General features: G+C 40.5%; 1 protein-coding gene across 1 annotated transcript in view; it reads right to left on the bottom strand.

Annotated features, from left to right (window-relative positions):
- The window catches only part of LOC150091766 (glycerophosphocholine cholinephosphodiesterase ENPP6-like), a 55439-nt gene extending 43881 nt beyond the window's left edge, over window positions 1-11558 (bottom strand). The window contains exon 1 of the mRNA XM_090376842.1: window positions 11126-11558. Coding sequence (XP_090232968.1) covers window positions 11126-11369 — 244 coding nt within the window. The 5' untranslated portion in view covers window positions 11370-11558. The remainder of the gene's footprint in view (window positions 1-11125) is intronic.
- Between the last annotated feature and the right edge of the window lie 15606 nt (window positions 11559-27164).

The raw sequence follows: 27164 nt of genomic DNA, 5'->3' as shown, positions 1-27164 counted from the left end.
AGACTCCAGCAAGAACCTGCAGAGCAGCAGAGGACACTGTCCTGCAGGCCCGGAGCATGGCAAGCAGCATAATCCGTTGAATGGAGATGAGCTTGGAATGGAGTTTAACCTTGACGGCTCCATGAAACCAGACTCCCGAAGCATATGTTGTTATTGGTACGAATACTGCTGTATAATATAGTAAGAGAGTCTTCCTATTTAGTCCCCAGTCCGATTTGGAAATTCGGATAACTGCTGCAGTGAACTTCTTAATCTTCGAGGCGAGGGGATTAATATGAGAGGAGAAGGTTAACCTGTCATCTAAAATTACGCCAAGATGTTTTAATTCAGTAACAAAAGGATTTGCTTTCCGTCTATCTTTATATTTGGAGGTCTTCTGTAATCTAACTTGCCCTTAAAAACCATCAGTTTTGTTTTTGTGGCAGATATTCGCAGTTTATTGACCACTTGATTAGCCCAGAAAGAGTTATATTGGCTGATTGTTCTAGTTGAAGACGCGATCGACCTGGAATTAGAAGAACCCAATCATTGGCGTAGGCGAAGGCAGAGATATTGTCAGGTTTTGCGTGAGCCAGCTGTCCAAAACTATGTTTCAGAAGTGGGGTCCCAGAATTGATCCCTGATCCTGCACCTGTAGGATTCTCTTTAAACCCCATTTCCTCGCAAGGGAAGAACCCTCTTCTCCCCTTGCCACCCTTCTTTCCCTCTGGTGGGGCATGGGCATGCTCCACTGAAAAACGGGGGGTCATCTTCTCTATCGACCCCTTTGCTTCCTATTTCCACCCCCAGTCTTCTGCCTCCCCACCCAAAACTGTCATCTTACATAGCGATCAGCCCAACATCAAAATTTAAGACACACCAAAATTTATGCCCGACCTTTTAGGCCTTACAGAGTTTCAGTGTAAACCCCAAACGATGTTTAAAAGAACCTTAACTTACTAAACTATGCTCGCGACTTCTCCAATGTATTTTATTTTTATATACATACATATATTTTTATTTATTTATTATTTTTTTATTATTTATTTATTATTATTTTATTTATTTATTTATTTATTTATTTATTTTTTTTTTATTTATTTATTTTTTATTTTTTATTTTTTTTATTTTTTTATTTTTTTTAGGTCCTTGCCACCGAAATCTCAGGAAAGTAAGTGGCAGGACCCGCCAGAGTAAAATAGCTTCATTAGGTACACCCGGCCAGCCTCCCCGTGGCAGGGTGTGGAAACGTCAGGTCCCACTAGGGGCCTGGCGGCTAATAGGCCGGATGAACAAAGGGCACAACACGCCACATAGCTCATGAACCATATATATTTAAAAAAAAAAAAAAAATCTCAGGCTTGCCCAAAACATAGAAAATACGCGGAGATGGGGGAAACCCCAGGAGCCGTTAGACCCCCCAACACACCTTACACCTTACACCTTACACCCTGGGATCATCCTCTTGAGATGGTCCTTGAGAGAGACTGCTGTTTCGAGATTACTTGGACGAGTCTATTTTGGAAGTAGCTTCTAATAACTTGGAACAGTTGCTGAGAGCACTTGGCTTTGGTAAGACGATTGAGAGCGCTCTCCCACCAGAGGGAATCGAAAGCTCTCTCGAAGTCAATGAATATGGCCATTTCATATTTAGCCCTCGAAGCTGATATGTGGTTAGCTAAAGAGACCAAGGCGTCTTCACAGGATTTTCCCTTCTTGAAGCCAAATTGGGATGGAGACATTAAGTTTTGACCTTCAATTAAATCTGTTACTCTGGGTGCTAACAATCTTTCAAATAGTTTGCCAAGATTTTCCAAAATAGAGATGGGTCTGTATGCTTTGGGATCAGATTTATTTTTGTCCCGCTTGTGAATAAATTTGATCAGAACTACCTTCCAGAGATTAGGAAATATCCCCTCAGTAAGACATGTGTTGTACATAGAAGTATTGCTGGAAAGATTTCGGCAAATTTGATAATCACAAATTTTTTACAAGATCTAAAACTGGACATTTATGGATATTTATTTTGCTTAGGGCCAGCTTTAGCTCGGGAAGAGTGAAGAGATACGTTTCATATGAGGAGTGGTAGGTTGAGTTGCTGTTCCTGATAGATATTTGTTCGTGTGCAACAGGCCAAGTTCATTTTCCTTGCGTGGCAGCCTGGTCGTACCCAGAGATTCTTAGCACTCTTGCTTCCACCCTGATCCTCTCGCTGCCGTAAGAGGAGGGAGTGAAAGCCGCTGTGGACTGAGGGACATTTTTTTCGTCGTGCTGTCATGTGCTGGAGAGTTTGGTCTTTTCCTCTTCACGCTGACTAGGCGTCTCGAAGAGAACCACTCTATACGTTCGTTGCCACCTAAGTGACGTAGCAGGGCTTACCATCGAGGTGTGCATGTCTGGATTTTAGGGTGGCAGGCCAACCGGACTTCTACTAAATATTCTGAAATAGAAAGATATTGGATCCATCAGTGTTTTAGACTGAGTGTCTGATAACACACAGAATGCCTGTCCCCCTCTAAGCCCCTTGATCATAAATACACTTACACTTACTAACACCATGCGGAGTTTAACGTCCCCGTTTATATTCAGTGTTTTAATTAAAGGTAAAAGTGAACGAATATAACAGATGAGAGAAGAAGCCTGATAAAATTGTGTTATTTATGAAGCTGTTTTTCTGGTTCAGTATTTCCAGTAAAAGATGGCAGAGATGGATAGTCTATCCATCTCTAAGATGGATAGTCTTCAAGACATCAGGGATTATGAAAATGTTTGAAGAATATTGCACCATCTATACACGCAGCACTTAAAAAGATGCTGCATCATCTGAGAAATAATGAAGCATGTTTTCCTTTAAATCGAACGAGGTTATTACAGAAAAATAGAATGTGTAAGCAGATTTTACTAACCCATAGAACAAAATTTTACCTTATTATACGAATCCATAAACTTTCAAAGAGGATTATGAGGGGCGTTTGAAAAGTTCGTGGCATGAGTATGAAAGGGTAGTGGTACAGTGTTAAAAATTTCTGTATGAAAAAGGTGTCGACACTTGGATTCCAAAATTGTTGACGGTTTTTTTTTTTTTTTATCAACAAAAATTATTTATTTTTTTCCCATACAATTTGGGGAAAATGTTTAATTATTAAAATGTTTTAATGCAGTATCATTATCTTTAGACAGTCCGTGCACGCTTTGCCTGCGTTGTCATGTATGACTTGTGAACATGGTGTCGCTTGTAAAGAAATATATATATATATTTCTATAGTATGAACTATATAGTATCAAATATATATATATATTTGATAGTATGAACCAGAGCTATAATGCTCAATACATTGTACGTTGATATCAATATTTGTAAAAGAATAAGAGGTTTACTTCAATATGATACGTAGAACACTTCGGTAAGATACTCTCCAGAAATTAAAACGAAACCAATTAAAAAATCGAAAATCTTACATACAGTAAAAAATAATTAAAAAACAATTGAACACAATTAAAAATCAGTCTAACGCAATTAAAAATCAATTTAATGCAATTAAAAATTAAGTAAAAAATTAATTAAAAGAATTTAACGAGAAAATTGCAAAACGATTTTCCTGCCTGAAGCTGACAACGATTTTCGACCGTATGTCATGATCACAGGAATGAAAATGAACATTTTCATTTTAATTGGTTTCGTTTTAATTTCTGGAGAGTATCATACGGAAGCGTTATACGTATCACATTGAGGCAAACTTCTCTTATTCTTTTATAAATATACGTAAAGAAATACACACACACACACACACACATACACAGTTTAGAGAACGTAAAACTATAGACACTTTTTTTGTTAAGTGTTTTTTAAAGCTATAATCGTAGTAATTAAATGATAAGGCTATAACTATATTTACTTTTCACTTCAGTTAATTACATGAAAAGAAAAAAAATTCAATTAATTTTAATAAATAAAAAAAAAGAATGCGCCTGAAATGTAATGTATTGTGTAAATTACCTAACTTTTAATGTGCGTTTGTTTATTGAATGTTTAGGCATTACTTAATGAGAAAAAGTTCAATCAATATCTTATTTTCAGCACTTTGTTGGTCCCTGGAAATCTTTTACGATCAGTTATAGTCTCTCGTGAAATCCTTCCCCTACCTCCCCCGACCACACAAATCTGTTCATATAAATGAAAGTTTATTTCTCGTATTAGTGTAGAACAAAAATTCAGATCGAGACTAAATTTCAACCTATGTTCTGCTAGTCCATGATTTCAAGCCCTCATTCCCTTCCCCTTACAAAATTCTGTATGTTTACGCATTAATCGACAAGAAAAATGCAGATTGCTACCCAGTTTTCAACATATATTCTGTTGTCCCCCGTCCCCCTCAATGCTTATTGAGTTATTTTAGGAATCTTTGTAACAAATTTTCATTTGGATGGATTGACTTATTTTATTATAAATCGCGAATTATTAATATTTGCTAATGCGCTTGAAATGTAGCACTGCTTACATTAACTAGTTTTTTTTTTTTTTTTAAGGGGTTCGTAGACTTTAAAGAAGACTATCATGAAATAGTGGGTCCGCTTGTGTGTCGAAGATAACCGACACTCACCTCATATATTAAAAGAAAAAATATATAAAACAACGAAATATATAAATACAGTATATAATGTTTTCCAAATATTAGTTCAGTCCCCTGTTGAGAGGAGGAGGCTGCTTATCTGTGGAAGATGATCTTTTTACTCTGAGTGGCCCCTTCAGCTTCAAAATCCAATAATATTTAGTTTTTCGTGTTCGAGATAGGATCAGAGGGCAAACGATGTTTAATTCTCAGTGAAGTCATTAGCGAAATTATTATTTATTATGGGACATGTCGATCAGCTTAAAAGATAAAGAGTTTGGAATTCGACGCGTTTAAACCAATTTGTGCCTCGCATCCTCGTGCACGATGCTGTTCGGAGAAAACGGGTAGAAAAGTGAACTTCAGAGAATTGGCGATTGCATCATGACAACGCCCCATGCACGCCTTCCATTCAAGAATTTATTGTGAAGTACTCAATCACTATGGTCCCATCCATTTGCCATACTCATCTGATTAGCTCACTGTGATTTCCCCAAGCTTAAAACATACTCGAAAGGTCACAGATTTGCAACGATTGAGAAAATTATTCAGAGATGACTATCAAACCAAATTATTCAGAGAACACATCAAAGAAATTTTGGTATGTTCAGAAGCAGTCTATCAAGAATTATATCACAAGTTGCAGAAGCATTGTAATCGGTGTATACAGTGTATGAATTTCTTTCGAATGTGTTCAGGGAATGCTGAAGCTAACATCCATTCGAATGAATCTCCATATGAATATACGTTAGCTTCAGCGTTTTTCAAATATGTAATCTTTTTTCCATAATCGCCCTTCTCTTGGACTTTGCGTAAAAAGAACGAAAAAAGAACAACGGCTTCAGAGATGCAACTCATGAGAACTGCTGGCTGTACCAGACTTGACAAAAAAAAAAAAAATAAATAAATAAAAATAAAATAATAATAATAAAAATAATAATAAACAAATTGGGATATAATGTAAAAACCAGTATCGAACGCAAACAGAATTACAGAAAAAGATGGGGAGGTTATGTACAGCGAATGGATAATGGAAAATTCTAAAATTCTAAAACAGACACTCCATTAAAAACCAATTGGAAAAAGATTAACTGGGATCTGTTGGCCTTGGGCCTGTTATTATAAGGAGGAATATTGTTATCTCTTTCTTCTAATCGGTTTTTCCCATCTCGTGACGAATGCTGGTACCAGGTTTGTGGGGTAGTTGTTATGTCCAGTTACTATTACTGGTTGAGGAATAAACTTTCTGACTATCCTACAGATAGTAGTAGTACACTAGTGTGCAAAACTTAAGGGCCAGTCAGGTTTTCACCTATAGCTTCTCATAGGAGTGGCCTGGATATGAGAAAAGCATACCAAAGGAACCTCGTAAGGTACAGAAATGATGAAGGAAACTACACTGACACAACAACGGGAAAAAAACGGTACAGAGGAACTTGATTCAAAAATGGCAACATTGCACTGGCTGCCATGATACAGATGCATCACTGCCAAAGATGGAACAAAGGGAAGAGGTGGGCCTCAGCAGGAGATATGGCCACTCCTAATGTCGATGCAGGCTTTGCACCGCCTGTCCTTACTTAGAACAATGTTGTTGATAAGTTCTTGCGGTAACATCGTCCATTCCTCTGTCAGCGCCATTTTCAGCTGGTGAACATTTTCTGGTGGGTGTGGACGTGCCGCTAGGCATCCCATGTGTTCGATGGGATTTAGATCGGTGGACGGGCGAAATGGGCAGGCCAATCCATACGAACAATGTCCTCACTTTCCAAAAGCATATCAACAGCTACAGTGCGATGGGGTGTGGCGTTATCATCCATAAACATAAACTCGGAACCAATGGCACCTCGGAACAGACGCACATGGGGAAGGATTACCTCAGTAGAGTAAAGTGCACCGGTTACAGTACCGCCTTCCAGTATCTGGAGTTGTGTACTTCCATCCAAGATAACTCCTCCCCAGATGAGAACACCTCGACCGCCAAATTGTTCCCTTTCAGTGCTGTTTGCGGGGTGATACCATGTGCCAACCTCTCGCCAGATCAGCTGACGTCCGGAATCGCTGCTGAGAGTAAAGAGTACCTTACTCTTTAATTCAATCAGATCACCTTGCCGGTACCTAGTTTCCAGACGCTGCAAATTTGCAGAACTTTAGCCATTCTTCGTACTTCCTTTCCTTTTCCATCCTTTCGTTCTCCTCACCAATCTTGTTTTCCCTTCTTTGTACTCGCTGAAGCAACTCTACATTCTTTTTAAAATGAGGCCTCCAGTGCTCAAGGCGTGGCATGACCATTGCCTTATACAAAGGAATAATCACCTCCTTTCTCCTACTAGCAAAATTCCTGTATATCATTGACAATACTCCATGACCTGCTCTGGCAGCCTGTCTGCACTGGTCAGAAAATTTCATATCTGACTGCACAATTACTCCCAGGTCTTTGTCATTTTCTACCATCCTGAGTCTAGTACCACACTGTTGGTACGTTTCTCTGGGGTTACTTATATGCAGTACTTTGCATTTGGCAATGTTAAACTTCACTTGCCACTTTTCAGCCTATCTGACAAAATTTTCTAGATCCTGTTGCTGTAGCGCATTGCCATTACTGTCATTAACAACCTTGCCAACTTTTGTATCATCTTTTTTTTTTAGAAGCATTAGCAACTAAGGCCATATTGCTCCGGGGATATGCGGTGGTCCTTCTCTGACCTTTCCGTCATCCTCCGTATTTGGTGGTCACGGGCTCGAACCCCGGTCTAATCAAGAAGCGTGTGCTACGCACTGCTGCTCCTGCCCACCTGGCTACGGAGGCGCCTTTGTATCATCCGCAAACTTCGATGTTAAGCCTGATATACCTTCATCAGTATCATTGATAAATATACTAAACAAAACCAGGCGCAACACCGAACCCTGGGGACTCCACTAATAACAATAGTCCACGAAGAGCAGCGTCCATTGATTACCACTCTCTATATCTTCTCCCACTCAACTGTTCTTTTATCCATTATAGTAACTTACAACCAGTAGTCTTTCATACGCAACAGTATCAAAAGCTTTCCTGAAATCCAAGTACATGTATATGATATCAAATTCGGATGTTCAAGATCGTGGATTTCTGGAGTGCCATGTGTTCTGTCGGAGGCCTATTGCTACTAGTTTCTTGTAGAAGCTTTTTGACACCATGCCTGTGGCTGAAACGGTGACCGGGATGTCATTACTTGTTTCATATGTCACATTTATTTGACTTCCTGATATTTTTCCCTCTTAGGTTTTCTGGAGGTGTTGGACTCCGCTATGTCGATCAGGCAGATAGCCATTTCCTTCTTGTCGATGGGGGTTTATTCCTGGTCTGTTGTGCGGGATCGTCTTGTCTGTTATTATAGCGCGGTCTCAGTATAGTGATATGAGTAGGGGGTCTCTTCTACGGCCTGGGATCTTACTTAGTACACCTACTTTGATCAACTGGTATTTTTGCGCTAGCTTCTGATGTATTATCCTGGCGACCTGGTACGAGAGTTAAATATGGAAGTTTGTAAAAGAAAAAAAAATTGTTTTACATAATGTATTAACTCTCATATATAGCATCCTCTTTTCAAATTAATTTTTGAAATGATTATTTTGTTCCTTCATTATTAATTTTGTTATTTAAATAAATAAAAATCAATGCACTAAACAATATAAAAACGATTTGCTTTGTTTGATATGATATTTATATTTCGTTTATGCCTTTTGTTACTGAAATGGTGAGCCGTCAATTAGATAAAATAAAGAGAAGAATTTAATAAATTTGTAATGCTCGGAGCCCAGCACATGCCGGATTTTTGAAAATTCCTGTTTTTTGCAGGTTATACACATTGCCTAAGTGCTCAGAAGTATTTCGTTATTCTTATTAGATAATGCAGTAGTTCTGATGTCTGTAATCTCCACTGAACGATAGTCACCGGTAATAAGCCAAAATGTTAACCGGCATTGCCGGATTATTCTAATGCAGTGGTTTTTAACCGGGGTGCCGCAACAACATTCCAAGGGTGCCACGTAATTTGGGTTTAAATTACTTAAAGTTATTATTATTTTTTAATATATATGTTTTATTTCATTATAAAAAGGTGTACAGTATCTTTTTTAATGTTGTGGTGATCTATAATTGATTGTTTACTTAGTATCTCTATATAAAGAATAAAATTATATACTGTATATACAGGGTGATTCACTACCAGTGCGACAAACTTGCAGGAGGTGTAGGGGGCACAAAGACGAATCGGAATCACATAGCATTGCAGGGTTCGAAATGCCTTCGTCATGCATTAGAGGACGTTGAACGGGAGGTTGCGTGAACAGCGATCCCGCTGGAAGTCAGCATTTGCGAACCGTTTCTGTTGAAGAAACCAAGTAGCAAAAGTCCTCTGGAGTGGATAATCCTCAGGCTCCAATGATTGGACGCGTTGCAGATGGTATGAACTCATTTGGTTTGTTGGCAGTATCCTCCATACAGTGGATTTGGAAATACCCAATCGTTGGCCTATCGCTCGAGTACTCGTACTCGGATTGCCTTCTGCAAGACGTAGGACATTCTCCTCATTGTCTGGTGTCCTCGTCGTTTGCTCTCGATTCATGGTACCTCTCGTGAAACAACCAGTCTCACGTAACCTTCTGTGCACACGTGCGAAAATCGTATGATGAGAAGCACGCCTGTGCGGGAAACGTTCCTGGTACAAGCGCAGAGCGGCGCGCCCGTTACAGTCCGCAGCAACATACGCGAGGTGCATGTCGGCCAGTTCAACGTTTGAATACTCGTCCATCCTATTGCCTCGGGAACCGGTTCGCAAATGCTGACTTCCAGCTGGATCGCTGTTCACGCAGCCTCCCGTTCAACGTCCTGACGTTGACAACCGCATGACGAAGGCATTTCGGACCCTGCAATGCTATGTCATTCCGATTCGTCTTTGTGCCCCCTACACCTCCTGCAAATTTGTCGCACTGGTAGTGAATCACCCTGTATGTATAATTTGTATTATGAAATGTAATTTTTATAATTATATTATTGTAATAAATATCATATAACATATATATACAGAGATGTATATACACACGGGTATATACAGAGAGAGAGAATCGGAACTACCAGGCAGAAAATTGAATAGGGGTGCCGCAAAATAAAATAAATTACTTAGGGGTGCCGTTATTAAAAAAAAGATTGAAAACCACTGTTCTAATGAGTACTTGCCAAAAAAATGAACGCGAGTTTGAATGCTGTCTCCCGTATTAGTTAAGATTGCGAATTTTTTTTCTCATATATTTTTTTTAAATATGGGGTATAAATGGTGTGATATGATAACATCAGTCGAATCGCCTTAAAAACTAAATACATGTTATTGTACTATTATGTACTATACTGTGAACTAGCTCTGAGTATCTCGCAAAATGTATGCTGTATCACAAAAACAAAGCACTACAGTTACCGGATTTATGCATTACTTTTAATTTCTTTCTGTTTTACCGATTTCCTAAACTAGGAAATAGGTAAAACAGAAAGACATTGGCAATTGGAAATTATTAACGAAACATAATTCATAAATCCGGCACCTGCGGTGCCTTTGTTTTAAGTTCTACTTGCCTCTTTTTCCTCTTGCCCTTCTACGGTCGAATACAGTCTGTGAAACATGAAAAATTCCCGAATTTTGAGGCTTTCCTATACGTAATTCACTGTATTGTCGTTCAACCTATCGAAGTGTCTTTATACCGACAATCAGTAGATACTTTCAGTGTGATTCATATCTCGAAATATCCTCTATGTACATATTTAGAATATTTAACCTTTTTCTTGTAAACGTTGTCGTAATAGCGCAGAAATTTCTAATTTTGATTCCTAGTAATATTTCAAATGCAACGAATTCCGCTTCTCAGTATGGAACACGCCTATTTCAAAATTAGATAAACAGGAGATGCGCAATTAGCCTCTGTTGAAATCTGCACGCATACCGGATATGGATTATTGCCAGGAAGCAGAAAACATGCAAAGCATTACAAATAGAAATTAAGAAGAAAAAAGTATATATATATATATATATATATATATATATATATATATATTAAGTATAAGTTACGTAGTTTAAGTAACTTTAAACAAAAACAAGGCAGTTCTTTTGCTCTTACGTTATATATATATATATATAACGTAAGAGCAAAAGAACTGCCTTGTTTTTGTTTAAAGTTACTTAAACTACCCTAACTTAGATGATAAATTATCAACTAATCTTCAATTTTCGTTTCATTGTTTCAATTACAATTTGTGAGTAAAATTATAGATTATTATCAATCCTCTTTCTCCTATCAAGTCTTGCGATCTTCACAGTTACGAACGTATCAGGGTAGTAATTCTGTTTAAATTAGGGCCAGGTAAAATTTCATTATGCTAATTATCAAAAATATATTCATCCAACTTCCATTCATGGTCGATCATGTATTGAATGAAACGTGATAGAAAGCAATAAATCAGTCAAACTATAATAAAAATGTTAAACTACGGTAGCGCCACCTACCTGTAACAATCGAGTACCAATTGGGATATGAATTTGCTGGAAACACGGGGGTTACATATTTTGCTCTGACTCCCTGTTTGGCAATCGTAGCGAATCCTTCCAGCTCCGTTCGGTTCAGATAATCCCATCTACATCCATCAGCGAGAATTAGAATCGTTTTCCATCGAGGGTTCACACTCTTTGCTTCAGTCCCAAACGAAATCTCGCAGACGACACATACCGCAAGCACAAATCTTAGCCACATACCGAGATGCACGAAAGTTACCTGAGATGCTACCTACAGCGTTTTTCCTTCTAACGTCACAAAATGTGAAGCCAAGGTCTTTCCAACAAACTGCGATGTGGCCTGCCAAAGGTCACTGAGGTGTTGATTGCGAAGCCGTTCTGCAATAAACAAGTAGTCTGACTAGTGATATACGAACTACCGTACATGTTAGACAGGACCAAGTGGAGGTTAATAAATATACTAGGTGGCAGCACTTATGTTTTAGTCACGACTTGTTATGCAATGGACATATTGATGTTTTATAGGCCAATCTTGACGCCTTTCACAGAAGCAGAACTAGTCACCCAAATTAGCATTCGTGGAAGTGCAAGAACCTTCCTCTATTAAATATGTATTATTTCTTTTCCTTTCAGAAACAGTTATAAAATTGCTTATATCTAATACCGCATCTGCGAACTCAATTATAATTTACTTTCGTTTCCATATATTAAAGATTGCAGTTTATTTATAAAGCATGACATTGCAAAATATGTACGGACTCGATATTTGAGAGATAAAAGAATGGAAGAGAAGCTGAGAACTACACAGCGAAGAATGGAACGAATTATATTGGGAATCAGACTATTAGATAAGAAGAGAAACTCATGGATTAGGTAGCAAACTCAAGTAAAGGACATTCTTATCAAAACTAAAGAACTAAAATGGTCTTGGGCAGGACATATAGTTCTAAGACATGATGACAGATGGACTAAGAAAATAACAGAACCCAAGGGGAGCTAGAAGAAAACCTGGAAGACAAAGGCGGGGATGGATAGATGAAATTCATGAGTTTGTGGGTAGTAAATGGATGGCCAGTGCGCAAAACAGAAGGAACTGGAAAGTTCCTGGAGAGGCCTTCATCTTCCAGTGGATTGAAAGTGGCTGATGATGATGATGATGTTTATTTTCATAAATTCAATTTTACAATTTTATAATGAAGAAAAATGTGAGGAAAAAATATGCATAACACAAGTGTTCAAATTGTCCTCCATTCTCATGCAGGCATTGTTGACAGCGAGAAACTGAAGTGCATACATCAACTAAGATATATCTTGATATTGCTGCACATACTGCTTCAATAGCTTGCCGTAATTCAGCGATTATTGCCGGTTTTGTGGCATAAACTTTATCTTTGAGGTATCCCCATAAATAAAAATCCAATGGTGTTAGATCTGAAGAACGCGGAGGGAACTCAACTCTGCCTCTTCGTCCAATCTGTTAGGGTAACTAAGAGTAGGAACAGATGCATGTATACTTGCACTACACCAATGCTAGGAGTATAGTTAATAAATTTGATCAGCTTGAAGTGCTAGTAATACTCTTGCTTTAATTATCAGCAGTGATTATTCATGCATTAAGAATTGCAGATAAAGGAACCACTGGGTGACAGTGATCACAATGTACTGATGTGGGAATTACTTAAAGATGTAACTACCATCAAGGCTAAAGGGAAGGGTTTTTTCTTTCGGAAAGGTGACTACACAGGTCTCAAGACAGTTTTTAAATTCTATACAGTGGGATCAACTGATGATGTTACCAACGTTGAATTCTAAATGGGAAGCCTTCGGGGACTAAAATTTTGAGGCTACTAGGCTTTTCATTCCAACTAAGAAATACTGTTCAAGGTTTAGGCCTAAATGGATGTCAGATGAATTAATGAGGTTCGTAGCAGAGAAGAAGAATGTATGGGATGCATATAAGTACCAGGTGACACAGAAGCCTGTGGCAGGTATAAACTAGTCTGTAATCAAGTCACAAAGGAGGTTAGACAGGCGAAGGCAGATTACCAGAAATATTTGGCAAAGGATGCAAAGAAAAACCACCGCAAAGTGTTCTTTACTTATGTAAACTCTAGAAGGAAAGGGATGAATCAAATTGGACCACTCAACATAAATGGGTTGACTATCGTTGATCATGCTCAGGTAGCTGATAAACTGAATGAGTATTTTGCATCGACATTCACAATGAGGAGTTATTAAATAAGGGGAGTGCTAGAAGTTTATCAAACACTAACAGGGATTTTGTAATAACTGAGAGCAAAGTGGAGAAAAAATTGCTGAAGTTAAACATAAGGAAGGCACCTGAGGCAGATGGATAGATCCAGTTATATAGACGGGAGCTATCCAGTTATATTAAAGGAGGCAGCAAAGGAAGTAAGCAAACCCTTAGCCATAATTATGAGAGCTTCCTTGGACTCAGGGGAAGTCCCCATGGACTGGAGGTGTACAAATGTATCACCAATTCACAAAGGGAGTTCAAAAGGTGACACAAGTAACTACAGACCTGTTAGTTTAACTTGTGTTCCTGGGAAAATAATGGAGTCACTGGTTAAAGAATCATTGCAGGATCATCTAGACAAGACTGCAGTAATAGTTAAGACACAGCATGGGCTTGTTAAAGGGAGGTCTTGACTGACCAATTTGAATGGATACTATGATGTGGTCACAAAGGAACTGAATGCCAAAAATAATTTTCATATCATATATACTTGGATTTCAGGAAAGCTTTTGATACTGTTGCGCATGGAAGACTGTTGTACAAATTGGAGAGGTATGGCATTAATGTTAAGTTGCTACAATGGATAAAGGGATGGTTGAGTGGGAGATGACAGAGAGTGGTAATCAATGGACTTTGCTCTTAGTGGACAAATGTTATTAGTGGAGTTCCCCAGGGTTCGGTGCTGGGTCCAATGTTGTTTTGTATCTTAAATTTATATTAAACCTGTTATACCTTCATCAATGATATTGATGAAGGTATAACAGGTTTAATGTCCAAGTTTGCAGATGATACAAAGGTTGGCAGGTTTGTTAACGACAGTAAGGACAGTATTCTACTTCAACTGGATCTAGATAAGCTGGAAAAATGGGCTGAGAAGTGGTAACTGAAATTTAACATTGACAAATGCAAAGTACAGCATATGGATAGCAATAACCGAAGAGAAACGTACCAACTATGTAGTATTACATTCAGGGGAAGTGTAAAGTGAAAAAGAACTGGAGGTAAAAAAAAAAGAAAATTAAACTGCATCCAATATCAACCCACTGCAGGATGGAAGCCTCCTCAACAATTCATGTTGAGAGTAATGGATCATAATCTGCCACGCTGGTCCAGTGCGGGTTGGCAGATCAACCGTATTTAGCAGTCAGGGGCTTGAACCCCGGTCTACTCAGAGCGTGTGCTACTGCACTCCCGCTCCTGACCACTCTGCTACGGAGGCAGTAATTGTGCAGTCAAATATGAGGTTCGCTGAGCAGTGCGGACGGGCTGCCAGGGCAGGTCATGGAATCTTGTCAATGATATATAGGAATTTTGCTAGCGGGGACAGGGAGGTGATTATCCCCGTGAACCACCGTTCACGCTAGATGACATCAAATCCGCGGCAAATCACGTAAGAAATAATAAGTGCCCTGGCCTCGATTATCTCGAACCGGAAATTGTCAAAAAAGTAACGGATCTGACCCCCCGAACTCCTTCGAAATCTGTTTAACAACTGTTTGCATCAAGGCATCTTCCCAAGAAACTGGAAGACTGCGGGACTGAAGCTGATCCCAAAAACACCCACGAAGCCTCCACAACAGCCAACCACTTACAGACCGATAGCTTTGCTACCAGTGATCAGCAAACTATTTGAGAGAATGCTATATGCCCGAATTGACACACATTACAAGAGTGCTGAACTGCACATGTCTACCCAGTTCGGCTTTAAGCCTGAGTCTTCGACAGTAGAGGCACTTAGACATCTGCTGCACGGTGTGGCCAGTTGCAACAGTAAATACTACCTAATCATCTCCATAGATTTTGCCGGGGCTTTCGACACCATTTGGTGGCCAAGTGTCCTGGCAAGGCTAAGGCGGGCCAACCTTCCCTGCAATTTGTATCTCACTATCAAGTCTTACCTTACCGACAGGAGTATTAGTGTCGTGGCACCCTATGGTAGGGTAAACCGCCGTGTCTGCAGGGGTTGCCCCCAGGGTTCTGTCCTGGGGCCGCTGTTGTGGAACATTGTCTTGGATGAGTTCCTGGCCATGGACCTTGGTGACGTCCAAACCCAAGCTTTTGCCGACGACTTAATCTTGAAAATTGCTGCCGACAATAGAACCCAGTTGGAGGTAAAAGCAAACCATGCCATCAGGATACTACAGGACCGGACCATCTTACACTGCCTAAAAATCTCACCAACTAAGACATCCTCAATCTTACTGAAAGGCTCCCTTGACCTGCACAGGCCACCTCAAATAAAGGTGAACAACACCACAGTGAAACTCCAAGCCAGCTTAAGTACCTGGGGGTGATATTAGATTGTAATCTTTCCTTCAAGCAGCATCTCACACATTTAAGAACAAAGATAAGGAAGTACTCTGCACTGTTAGCACGTGTGGTTCGTCGTGACTGGGGACTTAAACGTCGCGTGCTCTCCTTATATTATAAAACGACATTCCTACCAGCTATAACATACGCCTCTGCGGTTTGGTATCACAAGGCATCAACCGCCGTAAATAGACGCATAATCGACTCAATCCATAGAACTATCCTGTTAACCATTACCAGAGCCTGTAGCACCACTAGCACTGTTGCCCTACAGGTCTTGGCCGGAGCCCTTCCCCTTGACCTGGACATCATACGTACTGGAATAGCCTATTATATAACCAAAGGAATGCCTTGCACCCACCAAGACTACACAGTGGATAACAATGCAACCCACAAGGCTGAAAAGAACAGGCTGCAGAAATACCTAAAAGAAACCTGGCAATACCGCTGGACAAACACAACAAAAGGGAACATCACCAAAAAGTTCATCCCGGACGTAGACAGAGTATACCCCATTCTTCCAACCTGGCTGCAACCCGGACTTTACACGACCTACCTCCTTACGGGTCATGGGGCTTTCAATGCAAAGCTTACAGCATTGGGAATAGTGGAGGATCCGCGTTGTACTTGCGGGGAGCAAGAAAGCTGGGTGCACATTATGTTTGAGTGTGTCCAATACGAAGACCTTAGATGCAGACTAATAACTAGAGTTCACTATTTACCGAGGGATCTCGAGTCACATCTACTAGATACACAAGAAGAATATTTAGCCTTAACTGATTTTGCCCAGGGATTATTTAGCAGGCGCCAAACACTAGCCGCCATATACAGAAGACCTTAACGGAATAAGACAAAACAAAACTGCAAATAGCAGCGAGACGACACAGAGGAACCGACTATACAGACCTTGGACTGACTACAAAATGCACTAGGAAAAGACAAGTGACAATAGATTGTTGAACTACAAGAGTCATGATTACCGCCAATAGAAGCGAAAAAACACCTTTAAATAGTCGTGACATCAGAACAAAGGGACACTGCCCCAAGACCTTGCAGCATAGACCCACTACATAATGACAAAAGGTAGTGTAAGGACTAGCAAACATCACGGAAGGGATAAAACCCCATAATGACAGCCAGTAGACTTGATTATGACCCCAAGATAATGACCAGAAAATAAGCCCCAGACCACATGCAGTCTGGAAGGATGACATCCAGATTTAACCCCCTATTAGTGTCCCACCTAGATGAGACTCAACGGCCAATTTTTTAGGGCCTGCAAACTGATGGAGACGACATGCGTGGCACTCTCCCGCCGGAACAGCCTATTGGCGACCCAAATCCGCACTCTCTTGAGCGGATCTTTCTTTCCAAACTCCTGGGGAGGAGAGGCTTGCCTCTCCTTGCCTCCCCAATTTTTTCACTCTGGTGGGGCACGGGCATGCCTCACTACCTGCAGGGGCCATCTACTCTGTCGGCCCCTTATTTCCAATTTCTTCCCCCCAGTCTTCATCCTCCCCCCAAACTTTTGTCTTGCACAGCGTTTAGCCCTACATGTCAAAATCAAAAGAGAACATCAAAATTCTTGCCCGAACCTATTTGGTTTTTAAAACTCACTTTCACCGCACAGCCCCACGTCGCGCACTATTAATACTAACTTGTAAAGTATCACTAATATCAACCTCGATTTTTTTTTTTTTTTTTTTCTTGGTCCTAGCCACTAAAATCCCAGGAAAGTAAGTGGCAAGACCAGCCAGAGTACAAATATTGGTAACACCCGGCCGGCCTCCCTGTGGCAGGTATTGGTAACGTCGGGTCTCACTAGGGGCCCGGCGGCTAACAGGCCGGACGAACAATGGGCACAACAAACTACACAGTACATATCCCTCACACTTTTAAATCTCTGGCTTGTCCGATACAGAGAACATACGCGGAGATGGGAGAAATCCCAGGTGCCGTCAGACCCCGAACATACCTAATACCTAATACCTAATATACATGGCAAACCCATAAATGTGACTGACCTCAACCTACCTGGATGGACACAGCCAATGAATGACATCGGGGAACTGGTTCCGACTGCTTCGTTGGACCCATATCTTTTTCCCCACCTTGAACAGCAGATTTTCTGCCAATGCGCCAATTGGCGACCGAGCTGGGCACTCTTTCCTGGCTTTCTTTCCACTCCACTTCCCTGGCAGGGGGGGGGGGAAGGTGCCTGTCCTCTTGTCTCCTCTCTTCCTCGCCACCCCCAATTTTCCTTCTGGTGGGGCATGGGCATGCCCCACTGACACCTATTGGGGTCGCCTTCCCTATTGACTCCATATTTCTGTCTCTCCCCCCCAGCCTTCAGTCTCCCTCCCCTACTCTATCTATACACAAGCGATTGCCCTACACGTCCAAATTTAATCATGTCCAAATTACTGTTTGCCAATAGTTTCGGCCTTTCAAATCCTAGCACTCTTACCCCCGCCACGCGAAAGATCAAAAATTTTTTTTTTAAGGTCCTAGCCACTGAAATCTCAGGAAATTAGGTGGCAGGACCTGCCAGAGTAATTAATTATAATGCTGATATACCTGGCCTGCCTCCACGGGGCTGAGTGTGGACAACGTTGGGCCTCAGCAGGGGTCCAGCGGCTAAATGGCCAGAAGAACAACGGTACATAGCACTATACGTATACAATATCCACACACTTTTAAATCTCTGGCCTTTCCAGTGAACTGGCACACCTACAATGAAAGCAACGCGGAGATGGGGGAACTCCTGGTGCCGCTTGACACTAAATACACTCTACACTCTATACATGGCAAAGTCTTCATCCCAGTCTTCATCCTCCCCCCAAACGTTTGTCTTGCACAGCGTTTAGCCCTACATTTCAAAATCCAAAGAGAACATCAAAATTCTTGCCCAAACATATTTGGTTTTTAAAACTCATTTTCACCGCACAGCCCCACGTCGCATACTATTAATACTAACTTGTAAGTATCAATAATATCAACCTCGATTTTTTTTTTTTTTTTTTTTTGGTCCTAGCCACTGAAATCCCAGGAAAGTAAGTGGCAAGACCAGCCAGAGTACAAATATTGGTAACATCCGGCCGACCTCCCTGTGGCGGGTATTGGTAACGTCGGGTCTCACTAGGGGGCCCTGCGGCTAACAGCCCGGACGAACAATGGGCAAAACAAACTATATTGTACATATCCCACACACTTTTAAATATCTGGCTTGTCCGATACAGAGAACATACGCGGAGATGGGAGAAATCCCAGGTGCTGTCAGACCCGGAACATACCTAATACCTAATATACAAGGCAAATAAGGAACCAATCTCCCCAAAGAAAACACCCAAAGCAGGAATAAGAAAACACAAGGACGGCGCTAGCCCCATAAATGATGCAAAACAAAGTGCAGCTTAATTGCCAAATGCCATATGGCGACCTGAAGAGGGCACCCTAGCCCCCTTCATCTTTGAATTACATTTCCCTGGGAGGAAGAGAGGAGAACGATTTTTTTCTTTTTTCTCGTCTCCTCCCCTCCTCGCCACCCCCACTTTCCCTCTCTAGTGGTGCATGGGCCTGCCCCACTGAACCTGGCGCCACCTTCTCTATTGGCCCCATACTTCTGCCTTTCACCCCCTCCAGTCTTCAGTCTCCCTCCCCTCTCCATCTGTACGCTAGCGAAAATCCCACACACCTAAGCATGTCAAATCACCTTTTGCCCATATTTTGGTCTTTTCAGATTCAAGCGACACCACCCTCGCGCAATCGATTAGTTAAAAAAATTTTTTTTTTTTTTTTTTTTTTTTAGGTCCTTCCGCCGAATTCTCAGGAAATTACGCGTCAGGACCTGCCAGAGAACGGAGTCTACTGGGTTCCTGGTCTGCCTCCACGGGGCGAAAGTGGGGCAACGTTGGGCCTCAGCAAGGGTCCAGCGGTTAAACGACCAGATGAACAATGGTACACGACATCATCATACAGATACAAAGCCCACACACTTTTAAATCTCTGGCATTTCCCAGTGAACCGGTACACCCACAATGAAAGCAACACGGAGATGGGGGAAACCCCTGGAGCCGTTAGACATCAATACACTTTCACTTTCACTATACAAGGCAATGGTCAGGCCACACCTAGAGTACTGTGTGCAGGTCTGGAGGCCTCATTTTAGGAAGGATGTAGAGTTGCTAGAACGAGTACAAAGAAGGGCAACAAGATTGGTGAGGGAAACAAAGGTGTGCTCTTACCAAGAAAGGCTTAAGTTCTGCAAACTGCGGCGACTGGAGAGTAGGCACGAGGTAATCTGATTGAGGTGTATAAGGCCTTGAATGGGTTGAGCAAGCTGAATGCTGATGGGATTCTTCCCCTTGCTCAGACTAAGAACCTTGAGGGGGCACAGTTTCAAATTGAGGAAATATAGTTGTAGAATAGATGTGCGGAAATTTGCCTTTAGCCAGCGAGTAGTTGATTGGTGGAACAGGCTTCCATCTTTTGTTGTGGAGCTAATAGCCTAAATAAATTTAAGGCTGAGCTGGACAGGCATTTGGAACGAATGGAGGGGTGAAATGGGAGGGTTTTTTTTTTGCTGATGCTGCATCTGATTGAGATGTTTATGGCTTTGAATGGTTTGAGCAAGATCACTATGGATATGATTCTTCCTGTTACTCAGATTACGCACTTGAGGGGCATAAATTCAAATTCAGGAAAAACGGTTGCAGAAGAGATGTACGGAAATTTGCGTTTAGACAGCGAGTGGTTGATTGCTGGAACAGACTTCCATTTATTTCTTGTGGAAGTTTGTAGCTTAAATAAATTCAAGGAAGAACTAGACAAACTTTTGGAGACAGAGGACATTGAAATGGGAAGTGGTGGGTTTTTTTTTTTTGGCGGTTGCTGTATAAGCTTGCTTTCTTGCATCATATGCCATTACTAATGCTAATACTGATTCACCGAGGCACAGTTTAATCAATACTTAACCGATTGCTACGAAACAAAAACTGATATGTACAGGAAAAAACAAGCTACACCACGATATGAATGTTGTTGATATGCGCAGTAATAAGGCATTTGTAAGCAATGATACTCGTTTCATTTTCGCCACATCTTATATACAATACCAGTAGAAACGTACGTACATAACTTTACCGTTTATTTATATAGAATAAATATGCGAACTTTTGAACAAGTGCTGAAAAATCAGTTTATTCTCAGTGTGCAAGGATTTACTAATGTAGATATCGCAAAACGCAATGTTGATAAAGATTGGATTGTGAATGTGACCCACCTCAGCATTCTTTCACAGGCAGATTTCCTTGTTGCGATTATAGCTGTTGTTATATAGTAATGGGAACCAGATTGTTAAACCTATACCACCTGTACGAGCTTATCTACGGTATCAGACGGCATGTGTAAAGCTATTTCTGTATATCTGTTTACAAAGCACACGTTATCAGTGTATGGTCTGCCCCTGGCACACGTGGATTCAAGGTCTTGGACGGAAGCCACGTTGTCCGTCTCGCAGTTGTCTGACTTAAGTACGAGTAGTTAGTACACGGTGTCCGAAGAGGCCCCACACTTTTATTTGGTAAATCATACGTTGGCTACCTACGGTGTTATTGTGCTTGATGTTTTAATATAGTGAAAACTTTATTTTACCACCTCCATTTTTTTTTTTTTTTTTTTGTTTTTTGTTTTTCGCGATTTTACGAAAACTGATTTTTCGCTTTTCGTAATTTTACCTATTATTTCATAAATTAATTATTATTTTAAAAGTAGAGTTCGTACGCGTACTATTGAATGAAGTCTTCAATAAGAACGTATTGCCAGTTTATCACCACGACTCTCATTCCGCTGCTTACTGTTTGCAGTTTACAAACCTGTAGCAACTTGCCTTACCTTTCTTCATGCATCAAAATAGTTCGAAGTAGCGTAACAAGGAGGGGCCTGATGGGGAAATTTGCCAGAGCACCTTATTAATTATGCATAGAATGGTGCCTTTAACTTTTGAAGATGCTCTAATGACACTGTTGGTCCCTTACAAGTCACTTTTCTCTTTTCCTCTTTGCTATATTGTCCCATGTGCCTACATAAATTTGACTAGTTGCTTTGATTCCTGCTGTGTGATTAACAGTTGGTTACTTGATTAGCAGCTAGGTTTTGGATGCCATGTTTTTTAAAAAGTGTCTCGTCCTTTTGTTTTTTAAAAAGTGACTCGTCGAAATGGAAACGGCGCAGTTAGCAGAGAACTCATTATAGATAAACCTATGTTGAATGTCTAGCACAGTGTATCTCAACCTTTTCATTACGGCGTCTCCGTATCCAGTTGGGCAGGAGCAGCACTGCGTAGCACACGCTTCTTGACTAGACTTGGGTTCGTGCCCACCAAATACGGAGGATGCGGAAAGGTCAGGGAATGACCACCGCATATCCACGGAGCAATATGGCCTTAGTTGCCAATGCTCCAAATAACAATAAACAAACAAAACCTTTTCATTACTGCGGCACACTTTTAAATCCGCTAAAATTTTGCGGCACACTACAGGCACTGCTATTCTCATATATTCATAAACGGGAAGTTATTTCTGTTGGGTATGTTTAATAGTACACTTATTATTTGTGTAATCTTGGAAGCTACTAGGCTTTACATACCAACTAAGAAATATTGTTCAAGGTTTAGGCCTAAATGGATGTCAGATGAACTAATGAGACATGTGGCAGAGAAGAAAAATGCATGGGATACATACAAATTAACACATGACACAGAAGCCTATGATAGATCTGTAACCAAGTTACAAAGAAGGTTAGGCAGGCGAAGGCAGATTATGAAAACTCCTTGGCAAACAATGCAAAGAAAAACAGAAAAGAGTTCTTTACCTATGTAAACTCTAGAAGGAAAGGGATGAATCAGATTGGTCCACTGGATATTGATGGTTCAACAGTTGAGGATCCTGATCAGGTGGTTAACAAACTAAACGAGTATTTTGCATCTACATTCACACTCGAGGAGTTATTCAGGAAGGGGAATGCCAGAGGTGAAGTAAACTCTGGCAGTGAGCTAGATGATTTTGTAATTACTGAGAGTAAACTGGAGGAGAAATTATTGAGGATAAATACAAGAAAGGCACCTGAGGTGGATGGGATCTATCCAGTTATATTAAAGGAGGCAGCAAAGGAAGTAAGCAAACCCTTAGCCATAATTATGAGAGCTTCCTTAGACTCAGGGGAGGTACCTTAGACTGGAGATGTGACCCCAATTCACAAAGGAGGATCAAAGGCTGACACAAGTAATTATAGACCTGTGAGTTTAACTTCTGTTGCAGGAAAATTAATGGAGGCACCGGTTAAAGAAGCACTGCAGGATCATCTAGACAAGACTTCAGTTATAGCTCGGACACAGGACGGTTTTGTTAAGGGGAAGTCTTGCCTGACCAATTTGATTGGATACTATGATGCAGTCACAAAAGAAATGGATGCAGGGAATAACTTTGATATTATATATTTGGATCTTAGAAAGGCTTTTGATACTGCTGCACATGGAAGACTGCTGCACAAAGTGGAGCAGTGTGGCATTGGAGGCAAATTGCTGCTATGGATAAAGAGGTGGTTGAGGGTGAGAAGACAGAGAGTGGTAATTAATGGACACTGCTTATCGTGGACTAATGTTATTAGTGGAGTCCCTCAGGATTCAGTGTTGGGTCCATTATTGTTTTCTGTATTTATAAATTATATTGATGATGGTATATCAAGCTTAATGTCCAAGTTTTGCAGACGATACAAAGGTTGGTAAGGTTGTTAAGGACATTACTGACGCTATGCTGCTGCAACAGGATCTGGAAAAGTTGAACAGATGGGCTGAAAGGTGGCAAATGAAGTTTAACATTGACAAATGTAAAGTACTACATATGGGAAACAGCAACCCCAGAGCAACGTATCAACTCTGTGGTACTACACTGACAGTGGTAGAGAATGAAAAGGACCTGGGGGTGTTTGTGTAGGCAGATATGAAGTTCTCTGAGCAGTGCAGACGGGCTGCAAGAGTAGATCATGGTGTCTTGTCAATGATATACAGGAATTTTTCTAGCAGGGATATGGAGGTGATTATTCCCTTGTATAAGGCAATGGTCAGGCCACACCTTGAGTACTATATACAGGTCTGGAGGCCTCATTTCAAGAAGGATGTAGAGCTGCTGGAACGACAAGATTAGTGAATGGAACAAAGGGTTGCTCTTACGAAGAAAGGCTTAAGTTTTGCAAATTACAGTGTCTGGAAACTAGGCACCGGCGAGGTGATCTGATAGAGGTGTATAAAGCATTGAATGGTTTGAGCATGCTGAATGCCGATGGGATTCGTCCTCTTGCTCAGAATAATCACCTGAGCGGGCATAAATTCAAATTGAGGAAAGACAGATGTAGAATAGATGTGCGGAAATTTGCCTTTAGCCAGCGGATAGTTGTTTGGTGGAACAGACTTCCATCCCTTGTTGTGGAAGTTGATAGCCTAAATAAGTTTAAGGCTCAGCTGGACAGGTATTTCGAACGAACGGAGGGATAAAGTGGAAGGTTTTTTTTTTTTTTTTTTGGCCGATGCTGCATAAGCTTGCTTTCTTGCATCATATGCCTCTACTAATGCTAATGCTAATATAAGTGAACAATCGTAGTACTAGGAATCAACACGTGACTTCACTTTGACCGCCGGAAGGTATTCAAATCGGCGCGGCGTAAATAAATGAATTTTTTGTTTCAGTTAATTTTTATTTTAAAACTTGGATTTATTAATTTGCATTTTCCGCGGCACACTTGAAGCATACTCGTGGCACAGAGGTTGAGAAACACTAGTCTAGCAGAAGAAGAAAATGTTGACACATTACTCTTTCTTCCTATTTCTTTACTGTATACAGAGGTTTCCAACCACCGGTTGGGAACCTCTGATGTACAAATTGAGGTACGCGGGCTGTGAATGAAACCACCTGCAATTTCCCTCATGGGAGGGTAAAAATTTTAATACCTTACTAAAGTCAAAACTTCTTTTTATTTTTCGCAGTTCGTATCAATGCGAGCATTTCAGTCTTTCTTCTTGGAAAATATACCTCTTTTCTTTCTTGTATTTCTTAATTCATAGAACTTTATCTCTTTATTGCCCCTCTTTTTCCTTCTTATTTTATACGGTCAATCTTCAGAGGTTTGTCAGTGAACATCGCAAGTAGTGTTTGCAGTTGTAATGATTTCATAGGTAATTTGAAATTTAGATCGTTAGAAATTACGACATACTGCTATCCTAATTATTGTATTTTTATTCCAGTGATAAAATTAATGCTTTTAAAAGAAAATCAAAACTAACGGAAGAGCAGGTATTGAAAAACAATATAAGCATGCTATCTTCACTTCACGATTTTATCCAAGAAAATAACATATCTATGACCAAAAATGTGACTGACGACATCCACGAACATATAAAATCTTTGCACACAAGTTTTGAAAAATATTTCCAGGAAGACTTTACAGCATAGAATTGGATTAAGAACCCTTTCGCATTGTCGAATGAGATCCCAGAAGAATGTGATATACAAGGAGTCATTCATAGATTTGGTGTCTGACGGGAACTTAAATGTTGAAGTTTGAGTTCAAACTTAATAAAATTTCGGCTTTCTATCCATCAAGAATATCCCCTACTTTCTAAGCGGGCATTGAAAGTTTTAACGCTATTTAATTCGACTTGTGTGAGCCTGGATTTTCAGCCATGACTGCAATGCAAAATAAATATAGAACGTCGATGAATATTGAATCAGATCTTGGACGGAAGCTGACGCTAATCAATCCAGATTCGCTAGTAAAAGCGAAACAGATTCAAAATTCGAAATAGAAACAAAAAAATTCAAGTAAAGAAGAAAATGTTTAAACCCACATGTTATGTGAAAATATAAAAACCTCATTTATAAATTGTATTTTGTTAATTAATAAATATGTGTTTCTGTTTTTAGTAGAATAGCTCGGTTTTGCGTACCTAATTATTTATGTGACTTTTCAAAACAGACGTATGTACTCATTAATTAACACATCATAAGATACCAATGTGGTTGATCGGTACGTGGGCTTATAAATGTTAGGAACCTCTGCTGTTTATATTTATAATATATTTTTGTTTACAGTGTATATTTTTGGTACAGTTGTATAGTTTGAAACAGAAAGAATGATAGATAAAAGCAAAATGATATCGGTCATTTACATCAATTTGGTCAAAGGTATATGTGATGGTTGAGTGTTGGTTGTAAGTCACGTTTGGAAGAAAAAACATTTTGTTGATGCACCTTGGGATTTGGAAGTTGTTGATAAGGAATGTAACTGTATAGGGCTGAGATTATTATTATTATTTTAAATTTCGGTATCGACCTGAACTCTTTTAATAAGACAAGAGCCTAATATTAGTTACAAGAACATTTCGAAAAAGAGCTATAAATTAGTGAATACCTTTACTATATAGCTTTAATTGTGTACATGTAAATTTAACTTATACAACACAAGGGGTCTCAAAAATATTGGTACAAATGTTTAGGGGAGGTAGGCAACATCTAAAGGAATGTGAATCGCATAGGAACCCATAACCGGAAACGTCACGGGAAAGTAGTAGCAGAGGCACAAGAAGCAGAAATGACACAAGACAGTAATTAGTGGCAAACATTTATTTGACATAATATTAACAATGGAGTACGAGATGGATGCATTTCATGATGTTACAACAAATGCTCGAAGGTTCCACCATGAGACGCGATGCATGCGTGACACCGACGCAGCATGGATTGCCGGACACGGTCGAACACACCTGGAGTTTCTTTGACAGTGGCAGCAGCGCAGACGAGTCTCGTCACGAGATCCATTTCCGTCTCCACGGGCGATTCGCACACGATAGATTTGAGGTCCCCCCCACAGAAATAAATCAAGGCTCGATAAATCAGATAAGCGTGGGGGCCAGGCAACGGGTCCACCACGGCCAATCCATCGACGCCCAAAACGCCTGTTCAAATGGTCACGAACACACCTTCCATAATGGGCAGGCGCCCCGTCATGTTGAAACCAAATGTTGCGTCTCACATTTGCTAGAACATCGTCAAGTAACCCTGGTAGAACTTGTTCAAGAAAGATCCGATATTTAGCCGACTTCATGAGGGATGGTAACAGGTATGGGTCGACTAAGCAGTCACCGACCATACCTGCCCACACATTTATTGCGAAGCAATGTTGTGCCGCATGGGGGCGCACACCGTGTGGGTTGTCGTGAGCCCACACATGAGCATTGTGCTGATTGAATAAGCCTTCCCGAATGAAATAAGCCTCATCCGTGAACAAAACACAGGCTGAAAAATTCAAGTCTTGAACACTTTCTTGGAGAAACCACTGCGCAAAAGCCACACGTGCAGGATGATCTTGGGGGAGCAGTAACTGAACCCTTTGGAGATGAAAGGGGTGTAAGGAATC

The sequence above is a fragment of the Mastigoproctus giganteus genome, chromosome 1, assembly GCF_048544385.1.
Source record: "Mastigoproctus giganteus isolate SK-2022 chromosome 1, ASM4854438v1, whole genome shotgun sequence".
NCBI lineage: Eukaryota > Metazoa > Arthropoda > Arachnida > Uropygi > Thelyphonidae > Mastigoproctus > Mastigoproctus giganteus.
This window is presented reverse-complemented; position numbering and strand designations above follow the sequence as displayed.